Consider the following 22,880-nt stretch of genomic DNA (forward strand, 5'->3'; position numbering starts at 1 on the left):
CTGTACTTATCAAATGAAAGCATCTTGGAATAGGTGATCTCAGGAACCACTGGCGCGCTTCCAAAAATTGATTCATGAACAGAAAACTAAACGATTTCCTTGGTCACATTTTCTATGAAGAAATACGCGATACACTGAGCCCAAAATGCAGTCTACCTCGACAACATTTTCTACATAATAAAAATCTCCAAAAAAAGTAGTAACAACGTGCGTGCGCGCATCACCGCGCCACAGCATCATACAGCCGTCTCAAGGATGTTATTGTATCGTCCAGTAGTAGGTAAATCCCCGTACACATAGTACAAACTCGTTAATTATTTCACTTCCTCAAATTGTTGCCGAGCCGGTTTCGCCCTAAAAAATATTGGCGCTGATGACTTGTGTAATGTGGAAACTAAATCGCTCATCATGTTGACAGTATTATCTAGTTTGGCAGTACGTTTGACACCCATTGCTTTCGTTGGGAACAACGTTGGCTTTTTTCTCAACTCTTATGTTCATCTGTGTGGCACTAAAGGGTTCTTTCAAATGGGACGTTTCGTGACAAACCTCTGTACAGTTAGCATGTATGGCTGTCAATTAGTCAAAATTGTAAAGTAACTGGAAACGGTAATTGTATTCAATGTTGGTCAGTTCTTGAAGGAGAACAGTTTTTGTATTGATGATATTGTATGACCACACGTGTGGCCCCTATTTCGTCTGATGGTAATGGACGATGTAGTCAGAGATATTGAAACATTTCTCCCATGTCTTCCTGGCCTGATCAAACGTTGCAACATATGACCGGCAGCGGCCGAGGGCTGGCACTTGAACCCTGAAATAGCTCGGCGCGTCACCTTCAGAATTAGCGGCGGGAACAAAAGCCGAACGATGTAGCTCGATCATCAGCCCAATATGTGATGTGACGTAGGTGTTTTGTATACAACAAGCTATTTACCGCGGCTTCTCTCGAGTCACGTGGAAATTACTTTACGTACCCGGGAAGTAAAGCCTATGACACCCGGGAATAATGCAGCTTCCCAACAATGAAAGATTTTTGAAAATGGTTCATAAGTTTGGCAGCCTCAAGGATACAATCGAACAAGAAAAAAATCCTGATGTTTAGTAATTTTGAAAGAATCTCCTAAAATGTATGTCGGAGACTGTCAATAGTACGGACACTAAACGTCACGCAAGCGCGCCCTCTGGTGACGTTTCCGGTGAAACAACATTTTGGCGCGCTTGGCAGAGTAGTGGTGGTCGGCGTGGCGTCCGCGGAGCTCAGTCTTGGTCGAGTCGTCGTGCTGCGCACATCTCGAAACTGCCCTACGTCACGTCTAGTGTTATTGCCTAGTGATGTAGTACCGTTGTAGATCCATATTGTAAAGTGTGTAAAGTGTCTTTTGAAATTAAAGGGTAAAGGTTCTTCTAACCTAACAGACAGACATGTGTTGCTGGGGAGTTTGTTCCGCCTAGGGCTTTCAAATACCGGATTTTTTAAATTCCGGTATCAATACCGGTATTAGAAATTTCAATACCGTGATCACGTGATCACGGTATTGTCGGTCATGCAAATATTGCAATACTCCAGATATTAAAAGTTGTCGCTCCTTTATGCGTTTTCGAAGTGCTTTTGCAAGATTTTGGCTTAAGTCATTAGCTTGACCATATCTAACTAACTATCTAAATTTTAGCGCAATATCCGCTTTTAGTAAATTGGCATCCCGTATAGTACAGTACTAATATAGTTACTTTGACTACAGAAAGGCTGTTGTAAACATTTTTTTATATTGTCAAATCGAATTCGTCTAATTCGAGTTTAATTTTAGATCGATTACAACTTTTAAAACACAATCCTTTAGTTTCAAAAAGCGTCCAATCATAGCCCCGACACTATGACTAAAAATGAGATTGACTTCATCATGACGAACAAGAAGCACATAGTCAGAGACGTCTCCGTGATCAATAGGTTTAACACCGGTAGCGATCACCGACTTGTCCGAGGCTCTCTGAATATCAACTTCAAGGCCGAACGTTTCCGTCTGATGAAGGCCAGGCTCCGACCAACACTGCTCCAAACCATGACAGGATCTGAAAAGTTCCAGTCAAATTTGGAGAACCGATTTGCCGCCGTGGAAACCACAACAGACGTTAACCAGAACCACGAATATGTGGTTCGACATGTTCGACTTGGGGTGGACATGTGGTTCGGATCCTCAGGGAGGAAGGTTCGAGATTCTGTAACATGCAGCGTCAGGGATTATGAAGAAACGACGTGAAAACCCGCCTCGTCAGCTAAGCGGGCTCTAAACCAAGAGATCAACAAGCACGTACGATGCGACCTCCGGTGCTCCAATACTCTTGACTTTGAAAGAGCAATTGAGCTGAATCGGGGGTCAAAGGTATTCGTACAATCTCTTGGAAGAAGCCACTTGACGAAGCTGACCACAACAAGTGGAGAAGTCATTTCTTCGGTGCTGGCAGTCTTTTCGGAAGTGGAAAACTTCTATGGCCGGTTATACGCATCGCATGCATCTCGACCTTATCCCGGAAATGAGGATTCTAGAGCCACATTAACACGCCATTTCACCGAAGACCTGCCAGAAGTCAGCAGTGGCGAAATCGAGATCGCTCTGAGACAGCTCAAAAATGGAAAAGCCCCTGGCGAGGATGGCATTACAACAGAGCTATTAAAACAGGAGGTAAGCCCATACTGGGGGAGCTCCAGAAGCTTTTTAATGCCGTCCTGTTTGAAGGGAGAACTCCAGAGGCGTGGAGTAGGAGTGTTGTCGTCCTGTTCTTCAAAAAGGGAGACAAAACCCTGCTGAAGAACTATCAGCGGGCGGGTATGCTGGGCGGGTTGGCGCTTAATACACAAGTGTGAAGTGTGAGAATAAGTTTACGAGTTGGTTGGTACATACATCTTACGAGTCGTAGTTATTTATCTTATTTAAAACAACTTCCTGTTACTTATTACAACAAACCACAATAATTAAAATTATAAAAAGATGTAATACCGTAATCACGGTATTGGCTCCTCAATACCGGTATTGAAAAAATACCAAAATATATCCGTGATCACGGTATTACGGGATCCCGTAATACCGGTATTGAAAGCCCTAGTTCCGCCACTTCTTCTCCCCAAGCCAAAACACATAGGAAGTGGCGAAGGGCGGGCGTTTTGGGGGCTGTCTTTTGTTCTGACTAATTTGAATAAACGTGTGAGTTTTTAGTTTGTTTGAGTTTTGAGTTTCTTTGAGTTATCTCTTTGCTTCATTACCCTAACTGATGTCGGACGATAGTGCCATCCTTGATGTTCGCCTCCGACATCAGAAGTGGGATGTAATCCGAATGCCCACATGTGTTAAGAATTCGTCATGCGAAGATAAAATTCTGCCCATTGACAAAAAAAAAAAATGTAACGTCGATAATTTGAAATGGAGTTTGTAGTAGAAGATTTATTGAGAATTTCAGCGAAGGTACAAGTATGGTAACCACGGTTACGGTAATGGTGTATCGGTTTCCATTGTTACATGTCAAGTTAGTTATTGAAGGTATGCTAGAAAATTAACCGAATTTGTCTTTTTTTCATGTTTCAACAATGACGGTGGTTATTGTGCAATATGGCGTCAAAATTACTGCGGAGCATCCCAGCTGCCAGGAGCCTGACGTGTCATCGTAAGGTCGGAGTGTTGGTGCTCGTGCATCTACGTGGCTTCACGTCCGCGAAAGCCTTGCTGTACTGCGCGCCATAGCGATGTGCGCATCGTCATGCGCGTTGAGGTGTTGAGTGGAAACCCGGTGAGACCGATCCATTTTTGCTTTATTTTGAGGTTATTTGTCTTACGACATTTATAAACTTGAGAGACAGTTTCAGTCTCGTTGATTGCGCTACCACTGCGCTTATTAATTGGTGGAATCGTAGATAATCAGAAACCTAGGTTCACAGGTTTGATCCCAGAGTTGAAAATTATTAGTTATCTGATCTCATCAATATCCTAAAGTTAGAATATTTCAGTTTTTGCGTCATTTGATTGAATTGTGCATCAGACGATAGATTTTTGGTAAAGTGTTACGTTCACCTACTCTGTAATTTCGTTGCGCTAAGTTGTACCAATGATGGAGACCGGGGTGACTTGGAAAAGACCCGTTGGCCTGTGTGATGGCATCGGGGTGACCAAGAAGAGACCTATGTAAAGTCTGCGGTACTGTTGTTTTTATTGTGTTAAGCTGTACCTAAGATGGGTATCAGGGTGACCTGGAAGAGACTCGTTGGCCTGTGTGACGGCATCGGGGTGACCAGGAAGAGACCCGTATACATCTGTGGTACAGTTGGTGTCATGTCACTATAGTTGTGGTTGTGGTCCCTAGGAGGCCAGGATGGGCTGAGAGCTCGGCTAAGGGACACGACGGTTTTGTGAAGCCTATCGAGTAGAAGGCGTTGATGTGAATGACAACCGTAGCTGTAATGATTTTGTAATTTACAAGTTCAGTCTGACTAGCAATTCGATCTTTCTTTGATTTCGTGCTTAGAATTTAATGTAACTAGTTTCTTCATTTAAATGGTGATTGCTATTCTTAAAACCCATAACATGTGTTTAGGTCTTACCATCGAGAAGGTTTGTTGCTGACCCATATGTTGTCAATATTTGATGCTTAAGCACTTTCCATTTCTGACTTAACAGATAACATCTAAGGTGAACCGAGCCTGAAGAACAGGACGAGGTCTACTAGTCAAGCGGCGGGCGAGCTGCGCTGCAGTTGCTGTTTGGAGCGTCATCCTCCCCCAGATTTGTCGTGGAGGCCGTATGAGTTGCGGCAGGCCAGGACATCGCATGTCATCGCACAAGGTGAAAGCATTCTATTGCATTGAAAATGTTTAGATTGATCAGACAAACTTGACAATAACTGGCCTGTGTGGCAGCTAGGAGCCTGTGTGGCAGCTAGGAGCCTGTGTGGCAGCTAGGAGCCTGTGTGGCAGTTAGGAGCCTGTGTGGCAGCTAGTAGCCTGTGTGGCAGTTGGTAGCCTGTGTGGCAGTTGGTAGCCTGTGTGGCAGTTGGTAGCCTTTGTGGCAGTTGGTAGCCTGTGTGGCAGTTGGTAGCCTGTGTGGCAGTTGGTAGCCTGTGTGGCAGTTGGTAGCCTGTGTGGCAGTTGGTAGCCTGTGTGGCAGTTGGTAGCCTGTGTGGCAGTTGGTAGCCTGTGTGGCATTCAAGTGTGAGCGATATTAATAAGCCTGTGTGGCGTAATTATGACCCTATGTGGTTCTGTGGTTCAGATGGATCTGTGTGACTTTTGTTCAGTGTGCTACATAGTGGTCAGGAGTGGCCGAGGTTGTACTGTGCATACTGTGCTGTGTTTGTGTTGTTGCAGATTAACCCACGAGGACGTGGGTCTACGCAGGATGGCCGTGTCGGAGACTGTCAATAGTACGGACACTAAACGTCACGCAAGCGCGCCCTCTGGTGACGTTTCCGGTGAAACAACATTTTGGCGCGCTTGGCAGAGTAGTGGTGGTCGGCGTGGCGTCCGCGGAGCTCAGTCTTGGTCGAGTCGTCGTGCTGCGCACATCTCGAAACTGCCCTACGTCACGTCTAGTGTTATTGCCTAGTGATGTAGTACCGTTGTAGATCCATATTGTAAAGTGTGTAAAGTGTCTTTTGAAATTAAAGTGTAAAGGTTCTTCTAACCTAACAGACAGACATGTGTTGCTGGGGAGTTTGTTCCGCCACTTCTTCTCCCCAAGCCAAAACACATAGGAAGTGGCGAAGGGCGGGCGTTTTGGGGGCTGTCTTTTGTTCTGACTAATTTGAATAAACGTGTGAGTTTTTAGTTTGTTTGAGTTTTGAGTTTCTTTGAGTTATCTCTTTGCTTCATTACCCTAACTGATGTCGGACGATAGTGCCATCCTTGATGTTCGCCTCCGACATGTATATAAAAATGTTATACCTAATGTGTTGGCATGCGAATACATAACTACTGTTATTTTCATAAAAGGACCTTCAATTTTAATAATTTAGCTAATCTTAACCGCATCCTAAATATTGATATTAAACCAGCAATATTCAATTTCAAATTGCACATTACATCAGCTATCTATAACATGGCATTTATCCAAATCGATTCAGCTGTTTCAACTGAACTGGTCAGTCCATAAACATCAATTTAATTGATAAAATAAATAATTGTTAAATGCATCGCACTGTTAAATGATTTCTAAGGTCACTTGGAATATTTAGGTAGAACAACGATTATTTTGACATATCAAGTAAAACTGAAGTACCTACTATATTTTCCTCAATTTCTCCAAATTCTAAGAAAATTACTTGACCGGTCGACAGGTTTAAATTGGTCAGATAGCTTTTTTATATTAGTAAGAAACGATATGGAATTAGATTTGACTGAGTTTATGCTTCTGATAGGGTGGTAAAAAAAGTATTGACACGACCATAGAATATGTAGGTTGTCAAGTTACGTCTATAATTTATGCATATCCAACTAAGATATCAACTAACACGTAGATACAAAATTCATTGCACTCTAGTACTTATGCATTAACAAATAAGAGCTATATTTCTCTTTATCCGACTCAAGTTAGCAGTTTCTGATGTAGGTAATGACTTCTCAGAATATCTGTATTTATTTCTGGCCGATCGCTGTTTATATCTGTATTTATTATTATGCATAATTAGTTTACACTTGCTGTTACTCGGTCAAAATAGTTGGACTTTTTAAACGCATTTTCATTTCTGTTTTCAATATTTTACTGTAAGATAATTTTACAGAATATATATATTTTATACTATAGACACCTATAAAAACCGAAAAAGCCGATATATATATAAACAGAAGATTCCCGCCAATTTCCATTGAATATTTGTACCAGCCAGTTCAAACCGATCGCCACCACGCGAGCGTAAAAAAATCCAGTGATTCATCATAATTAAATACTAAAAATAGATGAATGAACTTGTACACCGTTTTCCTTTAGCGGCGTAGTAACAAGTTAAATAATTTTTGTTTAGTAAATCTCCAGCTCATTATAACAACATTGCGATCTACGACCGCGGGTTTTGTCTATTCTTGACGTCTATGAATCATGTGTTATTTTACATCTTTAGATTTTTTTTTCTCTGCGAACCAAGTTTTTGATTCAGATTTAAACTAGGAAAGTTTTGATGGAAAATAATGTAAGTCTTACATGTCATATGTAATATAAAATGGGGTAAAAAAATAAATAATGATGACTGTGTTCGCTATCTTGCATTATCGTCAGCTGATAGGTAACTGCTTGTGATGTCATATCGAATTTGAATGATACATTTCTCTCTTTATCTTAGAAATAGTTGGCCCATTGATAAAATACTATTTTCTCGATTGAGGATGACAGGGCAGTTAGAATGGTAGTAAATAAAAACCAAGATGCAGGTGTAGGTATACGATCAGGAATTAGAAAGCTTCTATGGGTTACCTGCGTTTCCACATAAATACTTTCAAGCTGCAAGTGCAGCCCTTATATCAGAGTTTTATCCAGCCCGCCTGACGTTCTCTGACGTGAATTTTGATCTAGAAGTCTTCCACTACTTAGCATTAAAAATTTGTGAAAACTACGAATAAATAAACCGGTATATAAAATAAGAATTAATATCTGCCAGGCACCTCACCAGTAGATAAAGCCGGGGTGCATGACCTAATAAATTTGCTCTACAGAGAGACCGCCCCCGATTTGCACGGTGCCAACTTGTTCTTATAATATTTGCTGAGCGCATATCTGAATAATTTTTCGTATGTGCCAGTGCACTAAATAAGAGAATGATTTAACGAAACTAAAAATTTAATTACATTTATATGTAGATAGGAGGTTGTTCTTTAAACGTAACATGCGATAATGAATGATAATTATGAATGTGGATGGTTGGAGAAGCAGAGGTAGACCCACGAAAAGTAAGATTGAGAAGGCAGTGCATGTTAGTATGACGACTGACAGAAAGGAATGGAAGAGGAGAACACATTGTGCCAACCTCAAATAACTTGGGAACAGGCAGTACGTAACAAGAAGGAGAAGAAGACTATAAGTTTTTCAACCTATGCTTCAACTCCCATAATGAAGATTTTCTACAAATAACTTAATGCATTTTTGGAAATAGTTTTATGAGAATCAGCGTATATAACACAATGATTCCCTATAGAAAGCTGTTAAAGTATCAAATGATACGTAGGTATATGAACATGGCAGTAGCGTAGTGCAATTAACTGATTACTTGGCCACTACATTGGTTCAATTAGTGTGATAAACTTTGACTTCACTTACAATAACTATTATCATTACTAGACCCATTATTAGAGCAGCTAAATGACCAGGATTTAGCAGTATTATACTATCATTCGTTCCTATCATTAGTACCTATTTCATACTGAGGTACAGAAGGTTGACCTTTGTGCCAAGACATGATAAGAGTATTATCGCAAGGTGAATTAAACATGCTGCGGGATGTTATCGCGGCCCTGGTACTCAAAGGGCTCAAGTAGGAACATTGTAGTTCAGTAAGAGTCTGATACTCCCCTCACGCTGCACCCACAGCGGGAGCGATATTTGAAGATAGTTATCAAAAAAAGGTGAAAATTAAGTCATTCAGGACTTAGTATGTTAAATTCTAATATCTTCAGAGGTAAGTATTTGTGGAGATCAAAGGGAGAGGCCTATTTTCAGCAGTGGACGTCCTATGGCTGAGATGATGATGATGATGTTAAATTCCAGATACAATATCGTGATTCATGACAGTGACGAAAAAGTTGAAATGATTTTATTCTGTCCTTACGTCATCATGATTAATGAGACAATATTTTTTCTTCTTTTGGACTATGTCGACAGAAGGAGTAAGGAGTAGGATAGGCACTATAGCTGCTTTTGTGAATGATCTACGTGACTCGTAAGTATCTAAAATATTCAAGTATCTAATACCTACGTGAAATATAATGTGTCACAAAACCACAGGTTTTCTTTTAGGTAGTCTGATGTGGGAGGTGTGTACAACTGTTATTTACAAGTGGTCCTATTTTTTTAGTAATTTAAGTTAAATAAAAATATGGGAGTAAATGGAGGTTTCGAGTTTCAATGTAGGCGAAGAGTTATTTTAATAGGCCTTCTTAAAATTATATACTTATTATGAAATAAGTGTGCAGTAAAAGTTATAACTTCAAGCTAAAAGAGCCGAGAACGGATTAAGGAAAATTAGACTTTAACTTTAATACAATTGCGGTTTTAATTCCAAGAAATTTATAAATACGTCACAGTAGTACTTTTCCAAATTAATTTGATAATAACTTTATCATATAGGTCAAGTCACTGAAATATCTAATACTAAAAAAAAAACTTATTGCTGTGATGAAGTAACGGCTTGGACACCTCTATAAATTAAATCAATAAGTCTCAATGATAATTTGAAACACTACCGATCTGATAAAACATTATTTTAATATTTATAAACTCGGTGTGCCCAGGCGCAGGTACAGTCGCACTCAAAATGAAGTACACATTATTTAAAGGCAATTTTTATATTAATTCATACTGGAACCAGACGTTACTTAGTGGGATTGTTGTTTTAGAAGTTAGCTTAGCACCTCTAAAGAATTTACATTTTATACGAACGACATTACATGAAACATTTATTTGCCACTTGTTTCCTGAATATCAAGAATTATCAATTTCCTCTCTTGACAATAAACTTGCCCCATTTACTTTCCTATAAATCCTTTACTGTCCGGTCACTACTCATCTCATGAGCAATTTATGAGCATTCATTAACACGCTCAGTTAAGGCGGATTAGCGGTTCCTTACAATCGTAAACAAAACCAGCAGCTTCCAAACGCCAATTATTACCACAATTCAGTCATAGATATTTCTAACTAATCACTAATTCGGTACATGACTGTAGGTACATTAACATCGTTGGCCGACAGCCATGCGCGTGAGCAACTAACCTGAGCGCCTTGCTGGCCGGCTGCTCGACGATCTCTACGTAGGGCTGGTCGCGGCGCGCCATGCTCTCGTCTATGCCGGCGCCTGCGCCCGCGCCGAACGACGGATCCGCCAAAGTAATCGCCTCAACTGGTGGAAAAAGTTAACATGTTAGTAGTAGTATAAAACAGCTGTGAAGTAAAGGGTCAATAACAATTAAGAAAAATAAGTAATAACAAAATGATAAAAGAAGACGATGTGATGTCCTTCTCTTCTTCCTAACTTTTCTTATCCGTTTTATTAAAGGTCATAATGACCAACACAATGTTTATCAAGAGCACTTTTTACAAGTGCTATTATAAATAAATATAATTCAGGATGTGAACGCAAATGACACATCACTCACATAATTAATGAGGTTTTATACAAACCAGTTTTTGCTGACATTTAAAATGGATCAGAGGAAGTAAATATTGCTATGAATACCACAAAAAGGTCTAGACTGACTTTTTAAAGAGGGCCCGCAAACAATAAAACAAAATGTTTTTCAGGGACTTTTTTAAGAAGAAAATGACCCTTTGTCCTTTGATGCTGAAGTGAATATTTTGTGTAATTATTACAGTCAGACTTTTAGAAATTTTGTATGATTCGAATAAATAACTCTAGGGAATAAACCGCCAACAATACGAGCTCCATCAAAACATATTAAAAACAAAATAACCACGAAGCGAAGGTCGGGTGCGAGTTGTGAGACGGAACTCATACCTATTAAAATATTAATAATATTTATAGCCGAGACGTTGTTAAAACTGACTAGTTTTCGGACGAGTGGACTCTTCAGCTGTTCCAGTATGACAAGGTCAAATAAATAATATTTTAATATGGCTGCTGTTTGTGATCCAGCGCTGTTGCCATGTATGCTGTGATGGTGAGGTCATTGAACTAGTCTCGTAATATGTTCAATGCCTTGATCACTGGCTCTTGGCAAAGTTATCTATATCATAATAACAAGCTATGTGGTCAAGAAAAAAAATAAGAACTAGCAAAATCTGTGTAAAAAATGTTATGATTGCCACAAAAACATGAACCAATATCGTGAAGCCAAATGTTATACTGTATACTTACTCAAATATTTTAAAATTATATACAAATACTATAGAAGCTTCACGTTTGAGCCCATCATCAGCCTTTAAGCCACTTAAAAATAAACTATGGAACTCGCCACACTATTAGTGCAGGCGTACTCAACCCACACTTTGAGGCAAACTTGATATAATACTATCAACAAGAATTTTACTACATATACAACTTCGTAGTAAGATTGTTGACAATTTATCTACCCATGAACTATGGAGGTTTTTACTTAACCTAAATCCCAATTTGTGTATTAAATTGTATTAAAATAAATAGTGAAATACTTACAAACATCACTAATATTCAGTTGTTCGTCATTCTGGGGACCGCCTATACGTATGGCGCTTTCTGTAAAGAATAAAACATTATTTAATAATAAAAACAAATCAAATAAAATATCTTTCAACTACTTTTACATTCACATTTTATTGGGATACTTTAATCTACAATGATATAGAAAAGTTATGACTTGGGAATTACGTTCTTTTTAGGAAGGTAAGTCTGTTTTTACATAAAAGTTACACAATATTATGAAATTTAAATATTCACACAATATGATTTGATGAGTTAATAAAATAAACCAACAGATCAACGACACATTGATGCAAATTAATATCTAAAAACTACTTAAGCGGAATATCGTAAAACATTCCTATTTCTACTTGGCAATGATTTTACACAGCAACAACGAAAATACAGTAAAATACTACATTAAGGATGGTTACTTTTTATTTTAATAAATTATTTTTGCAGGTGTCAAAATCATAACCTTAAAACAAACATAGTACTTGAAAAATTGTACGGTCAAGGTAATACCAATACCAAATATGATATTTTTACAAATAAAAAAAACTTTTTAAACCATTTAATTAAACCATTGTATAATGTTAGTGAAGCTTTTAAACATTATGATTTATGATGATACCCAGAAAATGAAAATACACAAGCAATACGCTTTCTCAAACCAACAAAACTACAATATTTACAACAACAAAAAATATAGAAAAGTACTTAATTAAGTTTTACAATTTATTTCTCAACAATCAACCAAAAGTAAAGTTACTTACAACAAAAAATAAGTGACTCAAAAATTGCAAATGTCAACATGTATCTTTCCCTGACTGTACTTGAGCAAATATATTCTAACGAAGTCATTAGATTACTTAACTCATGATTCATTCAATTGTTTCTAACACCGTTTACAGGTACAAAGACACAAGCCAAGCAAAACGTGCGGTGCCCACTACATCACATTACTTATAAATAATAATCATTATAATTGCTACTTGCTGATTTTATTACAGGCATTTATATTTATACTGTACTTTGATTGAGGTAAACTTCAAGTGCATACCTACTAATAAAATATGGGGGTAAAGATGTAAACATTATTGTGAATTCAGTCTGACCGTTTTTAGGTGCCACTTTGTAATAGTCTGTTGTCAGTCAGTACCAGTCAGAATAAACAACAGCATGATCCTTTAAAAACTGACAGCTGTTAACTGCATAAAGACGCGGTGGCATAAGTGGCACTGCAAATTATTTTGCAATATGTAGTCAAACGTCAGTAAAGATGTACCTATCTACACAAATGCATTTAAAAATTTAAGTGTGGTCCATTGTCGTAATTAATTTTCCATGAAAACACGATGACATTCCTAAGATAAAACTGTTCAAACAAGACATTGTATTAATTTCGAGCGTTCAGGAATGTTTTCAGAATAATATTGTGTAGATACAGGAAGCTGTGAACGTTATAATAGAAGCAATGTCACCAGACAACGATTTCCGCTATATTGTCATCGAATTGGAGCAAACTATTATAGACGTGTATCTTATAGTAGAGTAATATAACGAGGGCAGGTATTTCTCATTACCGTTTACAATCTTCTATGTATGTATGTACCTATGTATATTTGTATGTTCCTCTTTTAACTGCTGAATGGATTCTGATGAAACTTGTCAGTGATGTAGCTTACACATCAGGACAACATACAGGCTGCTTTTTTCCGAGTGTGGGAAGTAGTTCCCTCGGGTTCCGTTAGTACATATTACTTAACTGCCGGTATTCGTACGATGTAAATTGACTTCGCTAATACAGAAGCAATTGACAAAAGTTCCACTACTCGATAAAGACCTGTCGCTGTAGTGTTAACCAATTGTTTATAACGTTCGTAACCATAGGCGCCATGTATGTCTACAAAGGAATGCTGAGAGTGGTCGTGATCGCTGCCAAGACTGACTTGCATCTGTCTTTTTGAGAGGGTAATGACCAGGTAAAGGTAGAGGTGCTCTGAGAGGAACCACATTACCAGACACTAATTGATGCTGTTTTGTATCTAGCAAAAATAAATGGAAGGGTGGCGTAACTCCTTTATAATCCTTATAAATTGATCTAAAAGGACCTATTTTTGCCAATCCGTTGTGTTTTCAACTCCTGGTACATTTTAAACACCCAGATCATATAACTTAGACACCAGTTATGCGATGCTATAATTTCACAGACATGGTGGTTCCTTTATTTAGTGTGGCGCGTTTTTTCTGCAATACTCATTGTGTCACTAGTTTAATACATCACAGCCCACGCGGGCGCGTCACGCGCAGACGCAGTCTAGGCAACGCGTGCGCATGTTCGCTCACATCATTTACTATTAATATTTTCTGTTGCCACACTTGTAATTGGGTAGTCTGATCGTCAGATTAAGTTTCGTAGTTATTACTGAGGTGTTTCAGTTTTTATTGCTAACCATGCAAGGTACTACTTTATGGAAATATTGGTAACATTGTATCAACCCATACTTTCTAATACTAGAATCGGGTCCCGAATTCATCCCGAAATTTGTTTGGTGTGTGAAAAATCATTCAATATAAACACGGACTGATGGTGACCAAAAATACAACTTTACTAAAATATTGCTACTGGCTCAGGATGTTGATATGATTTTAATTATACAGAACTCCATTAAGTAATCTAAAAATAACTAAACGCTTTTCGAATCACGGAGCAAGATACAACGATTATTCAAGTATTTTAGACAAGCTGTAAGTTCGAAACATGAGGCCAAACTAGTTTCTCTTTTAATTAATTTCTGTTAAATTGTACAATTCAAAACTGCAGAATGGAAATAGATGCAAGGGACACAAAATACTCAAATATAAAAAAAAAACATAATTACAGCAAAGTTTTGCTTAACTACTTGAAAATTGAAAATGCGACATCCATGTTATTTTCCACACTAACTATTGTCACATAATCAGCACTTGTCTACGTAATGTCTAACAAATCACATGTTGTGGTAGGTCACTTATTAAACTATTTATAACAAATTAATCACTATTTCAGAATATTTTATTACAAAATGCTGAAAATACAATTCCATTTAATTCAGATTCATAAATAATTCGAGACTCACGGATCTGCGACTTGCATGCATAATATGCATGACATAAAAACTACCTGTCTCTTCGATATTTCAAACTATTATGCAACTTATCGAATATAAGTGTCAATACCTCAACTAACATGAACTCGAATAACTAAGAGTATATAAAAACAGCTTAGACTGCATTGCGATCTACAGTAGATAATAATGTCACATTCAGACCAAAAACTATATCAAAGATCGTATAAAAAGTTAAGACTTTCGCCAAGAAGAACTAACAGGAACGAACACCATAAAACAAAAGGTAATTTTAAACAGTAAGGTAAATTCATATCCAGTAATAAAATTCTCTTGACGGAAGGAAATCCCAAATACAACGGATAACCAACAGTATGTAATAATGATGCTTCCTTTCCTTGTGACATAATACAATATGAAGAACAATCATAATGTTCTTGTCTGTGGCTTGTGCCCTGCAGAGGGACTATAAAAAGGCGTAAAGGATATTTAGACAAACATTCAATAAACTGATCTTAAACACGTAACTATAGATCAACACGTGCCTCCTAACACTATAAGTATGAACAGAGTCTACTGCATATAATGAGTTATATTTAGTTTATGCACACGTTAATAGGTGTGGTTGTATGCCATCCTTTCTCCACGGATGTTGGCCAGCTTCATATAAAATGCAAATGTCCTTTCGAAATGCCATTGAATAATTTCGGCTGCTAAAGAATTTTAAATCAACAATTTGAAATGCAGATTAAACTTGATATTGATCAGAACAATTCTGCATAAATCTTGTAAAGTTGCATAAAAAAAAACAATTATAATGAATGCAAAATCATGCTAAGAGAAACACTAACAAAATAGTTAATTAATGACTTAATTAATCAAAAGGCGATAATAACAAGAATTCTATCACACTGAAACCGCACAATAATGCATTTCCGGATTTTATTATTAATATTGTAAACCTTGTTAACGAAATTAACTTACGTTTTGTTGATACTACAATTACTGGTAAAGTTATTTAATGGAAAATCTAGCTACTCAAAGGCGCCTTAATATTTATTTATTTCAATATAATCAACATATTCACTCATACAATCAATACTAAATTATTATAAACTTTTGGAATAGGTAACTAGAATCAACCTTATTTATAATTTTTGACATTCTTAAGTGCTTGTAAAGGCCTAAATGAAATAAATGATTTGACTTTGAAGCATCACAATAACAAGCAGTCTAGTAGCAAGCAGAAAAGAGATAACAAAGTCTGAATTGAAAGTTAACGTCTTAAAACATGAGTCACGCGACCGACTTATTGGATCAACTCACAAAGTAGAAAATGGAAGAAGTGCGAAAATTGGTCCTGCAAACCTTCGTAGCTTTGTAAGAATCATCATCATATCCCGAGCCTTTTCCTAACTATGTTGGGCTCGGCCACAAAATACATAGGTACAGAAGTCAATCTACATATAAAGCGCGTTCGAGTCACGCAGACATAGGTGTCTATGTGTGCGTGTTCACAGACGCGCTGTCTCAAAACAACTCAAAACAGTGCGAGCGGGGCTGCCGTTTTCTTGAGATACGCGCGTCACACACAAGGTAGATAAATGTGCACGCGTTTTGATACCTACCTAACTGTAATTTGACTGTAATATTTTTAATTTTAATAACAAAAGAAAAAGTAATAATGGAGTAACAAAAAAAGTCGTATTATATGTAATTGTTCAGTGGACGGTTGTTTTAATACAACAATAAACAGTGAACTGTCGTTTTTTAGCCTGCCGTATTACCTATAGTATGGACCTATTTATTTTCTCATATTTCGATGGTTCTTTTAATAAACGCAGTAGGTAGGTACAGTTAGGTGGGTAGGTAAGCGCCCTGGCGGCCTCTGGCCCAATGCCGTAATAAGTTTTGCTAGTGTCGGCCCAGGCGAACCGCCCAACCTACCCTCAAAGATTATTACTAAGTAGTAGGAGTTGATAATTCATGGCGAGAGTATGTTGTAAGGTAGACGAAATAAAACTCGCAAATCAAGGTTTCTGTAGGTAGAAGCAAGCTTAGATCAGGGACTGTACCAACCCATTACATACAGAAATATTTTTTTCGCAAGTAAAGAGTAATAAGTAAGTACCTATAAGTATATGTATGAATAACAAAATTATAAATTGCGGTTTCTGAATAAGTTCGGTATCTCGTTCAAACGAATTTCCGTTGAAAGTGTTTATTAACCTCATGTATGCCACATTAAATATTTTATTATTATTGGTTTATATTTCATTTTTCCTGTTTTATTCTCAACAATAAATCAAATAATTAGATACGAGTACCACTACCACGTTAGTTTTATGCGCATAAAAAGTTGACGACCCTAGCGCGACCGCCGAGTTTAGGCATGAAAAGTGAAGTACATACATGAGATTGACTTCTGTACCTATGTATTTTGTGGCTCGGCTTCCAGTCGAGTAAGAATATTAATATTTAATTACTGTAAAAGGTACATGCATTCGAAATTACTTTCCTTCTACTTGATGGCATAAAGTTAATTGTACCTTCTGCTTTGACAACATCCACATTTAGGGTCATAGACATAAGCTAAAGAATAGAAAAGCATCATATAGCTTGATTTGACCTCTGTCAAGTACCAGCTAGTTCTGCTGGTCAAGGACATCATCACAATATTTCATTGCCGATACTATCAGTTTGGAAGTGACATCGAAACATCCACGTCTGTGACCGGCTTACGGGATGCGAGCATTTTCCTCATGGACCCAATGAGGATAAGTTATGGTCATGACTGGTCATAAGTGTTACATTAATTTGAAATGCTGTGTAGTGATCGTGTTACGAATGCGTGGTTAGTCATATGAAGCCGTTTACTCTGGAAGATATAGTAAATAGAAAGTTTACCCTTCATCGTTAAAAACAACAAATAGAGAAAGAAGATTAACGAAGTATACATGAAAGGTGAGCTTTCGAAAAGATCGCCATTTGTATTTTTTTCCGTGCAAAAGAGAATTGGTTTCACGCCTTTTTCAAAGCGATGTTTTGAACAGTTATTTTTAGTTTTATCAGTCAAAATAACAACCACCTTGAAAGGATTCTAAGATAAGGTAAGTCCGCCCAGACATGAGGAAATTGGCAAAAATGTAATATAAAAATTCACACTGTCTAATCGAAGTGACCAGACAATCTGATAACGCAATTAAACCTCATATTGAGTAATAATAATCATTAAATCCAATAAATTGCCATAATAAAGTGTCATTTTATCGTACTAATGATCGGCGATAACAATCTTCTGTCAACAGGAAAACCGTCTGAGATCTCTTCGGTAGGAAAATCTGGCGAAATTAATAGGCCTAAATTGAGCTACACAAAAAATAACGGCCATTTTTTTTGCGACATGGCAACTTCTTTAGAACGGAACAGATAGTATACAAACATAAATCATGAATTTCAGTAGAAAATAGGTGTTTTAGTTGATAGTATACGTGAAGCAGAACATGACAAGAACCTTTATGTCTTCCTTAGGTTTCAAATATGAAAAAAAAAATATTTTCTTAGTAGCAATCAGAATCTGTCCCTACGTCATCCTCCGAGCCTTTTTCCCAAACTATGTTGGGGTCGGCTTCCAGTCTAACCGGATGTAGCTGAGTACCAGTGCTTTACAAGGAGCGACTGCCCTGCCTGACCTCCTCAACCCAGTTACCCGGGCAACCCAATACCCCTTGGTTAGACTGGTGTCAGACTTACTGGCTTCTGACTACCCGTAACGACTGCCAAGGCTGTTCAATGACAGCCGGGACCTACAGTTTAACGTGCCATCCGAAACACAGTCATTGGTGTCTAAGATATACTTAGAAAGTATATACAAACTTAGAAAAGTTGCATTGGTACTTGCCTGACCTGGAATCGAACCCGCGCCCTCATACTCGAGAGGATGGTTCTTTGCCCACTAGGCCACCACGACACCCCACACTACACACAGAATCTGTCCCTACGACCGTCCTAATTTACTACAGATAAAGTAGTGAAATTGGCACAAGCTTTTGAAACAATAATGAAAAGGCAGAGACGAAACACCTTGAAAACTTAAATAAAACCCAGGACAATAAAGTAATTTCATCAGCATCATATCAGAAATGTTACTGAAAAAGCCGCGCATTAATGGAAAAAGAAAGAGTATCAGATTAAAGTTATTGAAAGTTATATATTATATTATATATTATTAGAAATAAAGTAAATATATTAGATATTTTACATTGGACTTTAATTTTATAACGATGAACTTGGCGAAGAACAATGACAAAATAGGTAAGCCAACGACACCAAACGCCATCCGTCAAGTCAATTCAATTACTCTCGTCTGATACAAGTTATCGGTCTCAGTTTATACGGCGATGACCTCTGTCTTATTTTAATCTGACTAATGTTTACTATGTGTCGGTATGTATGTTCATAGAGTTGGTGGGAACTGTTTTATGATTTTACTCTTTCACCGTCTCTTGTTCTCTAGTGTTGTAAAGCTGCTTTAACAACCATATAAAAACTCTATGATATAAACGATGAAAATACAATATTTATATGAATCGTGAATGACCAAAGGTAGTCTATCCAATTGCAGTTTTATTTAACAAATTATGATTTTATTGAATTTTTATATACCGTCAATAAATTCTTACTATACGACCGGTTAAGGCTACGTTAACACGAATAAATAAAGGAGCCAACCACCTTTTGTCCTTAACTTCAATTATGACCATGACGTTAGATCTAAGAGGCAAACGTGTAGTTAGTTTAGTGAATAAAATCAAGTTGAATTTGAAGATGGTGAGTACAATGTTACTTATAGCTAAATAAGAGAGAGTATAACGCCTACGATGTGACGTCAAGGATAGAGGGCTCCAGCCAAACCCGTCTACGCCTACGTCAGCAATCCCCCTCTGACGTCAAAGGTACTCATTGATTATATTATCCCTTATTGCTAAGATAACCTCAAGTTTTATCTAAAGGAACATTATATGAATTGTTGGTCTGGCAACTTACCTTGGCAATTGGCTCAACAAGGAGATGTTTTATTTTTTAAGTAGAATAAAAAGATGAAAAGTTATGTATGCTTTGCTGCGGCGAGTTACTTGTTATTACTATTGAATAACACTTGAATAATTAAATAAAAATAGTTTGTAAGTCACTTTGGCCGATATAACGTTAATTATAGAGTTAATTCATAAAAAAAATAATATGAACCACAAATTGAATTCTGAAATATTTCACTGACAACTTAGGCAAGTTAATTTAAATAAATTAAATTTTAATTAATTTATTCGAACGATGATCTTCGCGGCGTAAGACTAAACGAATGATTAAGGTAATTTCATCAACGATTGTCAATTAAATACTCCTTCGACGCATGGCAGAGATTACATCAGTGGCGATAACAGATTACAATATGTTCATTATCTTCTATGATACAAGGCGTGTGACCGTGGTTACATCCTTAACTAGACTTTTAGTAAACGAAATTGGTGTTTGGGTATCGATCCCACAGGTACGCGCTATTTGAGTTACAACGGCCCTGGAACGCGAAGGGCAATCAAGGAAAAGGCACGAGTGTTAGTCACTAGTACGACACTTAGGCCTGTTGTTATTCTGTTCCACCCACAGTTAGAAGAATGATTTCATAATTTACCCATTTTAAAGAAAGGAGACTCTGGATTACACTAAATGTGTGACCATATTGCCGACATTTTTCGAAGAGACTCATTTCTCCAGAGTGCTTAGCAACAGTGCAAAAATAGCAAAAAAAACGAATAGAAAAATTATGTCACAACTCACACGATACAAACGAAAATAAAGAGAATTCCACAACAAAATATGCTCCAAAAACGTGTTTCGAAACGGATATCGAATAGATGCATAATTTAGAGAACTGGTTTTGCACATTCTCATCGCGATGCAAATTGTAAATCAACCTTTATTGAGCGGTAACATGACATTGTCGTACATCCCTGCCGATTCAATCATACATTTATTGTGGATCTTAAGTGAATGTTAGTGTAAGTTTTCCTCTTATATCGAAGAACATGGTGACGTTATGATTCACGAGTCAGCCTGGCTAAATCATGACCAATGTAAGCTCGATTAGTTCAACAATAGTGAGGAAATTTTGTATCTGAAATGTATGCTCACACTGGCTGAAATATTATGACAACTCAAGGGAGAAGATGTCGAATGGGTTGTTAACAAAATAGCAAGTATTTTTCTCTCGCTATGGGTGTGTCGGACCCTCACTGACTAAAACCCAACCCTGTTCCTTATGAAGTCTTTCGAGTTTCAGCGTATGTGGTGTACTCGAAAAATCTTACTGGTCTTTATGACGAGTATTACGTTCCCACTAACTCATTATTTTAGATTCAAATGATCAAAATGATTACTCGCTATCGCTATCGCTAGCGCTTAGTCGAAGCTGGTATGAAACTTAGAAGCAACTAGGTAGTTGACAAACCTGTATTAAATGTACCAGTAACGATATCTTGTCGGGAATGAGCAACCTGCCTAGCTCTTGAGAAACCTGATATAATTTAAATAAGATTGCATGGTTTTTTAGTGTGGAGCTGATAAATCCTGCTAATGTAATCAGGTTTGGCTGGAAGTCTATAAACTGTATAAAATAAGTACTGATACCTCAGGACAAGTAATTCATCCGAAGAGGAACTTTGCATGAAACCACAAAATTTAAGTGAAATAATTTTCACGTTTGAATATATTAAGTATTAGGCTTACATGAGAACGTATGAAAAGTCAATACTGTGTTATGCGATAGACTCAATATACTTAAATTATATTATTCTTTACATAATTATTAAGAATACTTCACTTAGGGTCCACTGACCGCACCGCGCATAAGAAAAACAGGAAAGTATCGAATTTTGATAAAGTGAAAAACCATAATTGATGTCTGGTACCTAACCTAATTAAACGATAAACAAGAAAAACAGGAAAAGTCCAAATATTAAAGAATGTCTAGACTTCGTAATCTGATAATAGTTGTCTAGTGCGTCCAATGCAGGAGTACCAGTGAGTAAGTGTTGGACGGGGAGGCCTATCTGACCTATCTATCCTACCACTAGTGTTGCCCAAATGCAAGAACAAGACGAGACTTAGCCAGTCTTGGTCTTGGTCTTGCGCCAATACACCTGGTCTTGGTCTTGGTCTTGGTCTTGCGCTCCCAGTCTTGGTCTTGGTCTTGGTCTTGCAGCAAGAGTCTTGCAAGTCTTGCAATTACCTATTAGTCTATTACTCTTTATTAGAGTTTACTTTAAATCTTAGAAAAACGTATTAGAATTGGAACACTGTGAGCTTGAATTAACATAGCCATAGTAAAGATCAAGCAGATTAATAAATAACTGAAGATTTGATAAGAAATTCGAAAAATCAACTGACCTATATGTCGTTTTCCAAGGAAGTAACTGTTTCTTAATAAACATTTATGATTTATAAGCTTACATTTGCTAAAACATGTAAAAAATATAAGAAATATAATGACTAAATGTACAATAATAGTACCTAAGTAATTAGTTTAAAACTATATAAGTAATCAATATTATAATATATTCTTACTAGGATGAATTAATATGACATCTACTACCCATCCTTACCATTTTATCCTAATCATAATACTACTTGCGTGATCAGTATAATGTATTCATTTTCATTCTAAGCACTCTGAAACTTATTTATTCTTTGGAACACCTGTAGGTACTCTACTAGGAAATTGTTTTGCATGAGTATACCTACGCCCTATGGCGGCAATCAAATAGTGTCAAATGTTATGATTCCGGCGTGGCGGCAACGATTGTTGTAGATTTCAAAAGAAGCCGCCGGCGCGTGTATCATAACCATGTACTTCCGAAAAGCGGCAAATTTCTTTGAGAAGTAAGTACAAAACCTTTGATGCCGCATTATCAAAGTGCCGATGGTTAAAACATAACTATGCATGCACTCAGTTTGATTTTAATAGATATTTTTTTATTCGCTATGTTTATGGTATTAGTCGTCCAGTTTTTCATATTCTTTGATACAGTTTTTTGCGTCTCATAGAATCCCTAAGCGTACCTACCTATACACCGAACTGTTACACCTAACTACCCAGTGAAATAGCGCTAAGTCCTAGCTGCAAGACGCAAGAGTCTTGCAGGCTATGTCTTGTTCTTGCTCAAGTCTTGCACGGTCAGTCTTGGTCTTGGTCTTGCTAAAAATACGCGGTCTTGTTCTTGGTCTTGGTCTTGCAAAAACGCAAGAACAAGACCAAGACTGCAAGACCAAGACTGAATTTGGGCAACACTACCTACCACTTGATAAGATAACAATTGACTATAAAACCGATAGTCAGACTTTCTGGCACCTGAT

General features: G+C 37.3%; 1 protein-coding gene across 8 annotated transcripts in view; it reads right to left on the bottom strand.

The window, feature by feature from the left end:
- Positions 1-22,880, bottom strand: part of Dl (dorsal) — a 54,366-nt gene that overhangs the window by 23,146 nt on the left and 8,340 nt on the right. For 7 of the 8 annotated variants that reach the window (XM_064037692.1, XM_049840723.2, XM_049840725.2 and 4 more), the window contains exons 2-3: positions 11,359-11,418; positions 9,960-10,086 (exon numbers count right to left, since the gene is read on the bottom strand). In XM_064037692.1, coding sequence (XP_063893762.1) covers positions 9,960-10,021 — 62 coding nt within the window. In that variant the 5' untranslated portion in view covers positions 10,022-10,086; positions 11,359-11,418. Of the gene's footprint in view, positions 1-9,959; positions 10,087-11,358; positions 11,419-19,517; positions 19,603-22,880 lie in introns of those variants that run through there. The other variant, XM_049840721.2, reaches the window with a different exon arrangement.

Source organism: Helicoverpa armigera, chromosome 13 (genome assembly GCF_030705265.1).
Source record: "Helicoverpa armigera isolate CAAS_96S chromosome 13, ASM3070526v1, whole genome shotgun sequence".
Taxonomy (NCBI): Eukaryota; Metazoa; Arthropoda; class Insecta; order Lepidoptera; family Noctuidae; genus Helicoverpa; species Helicoverpa armigera.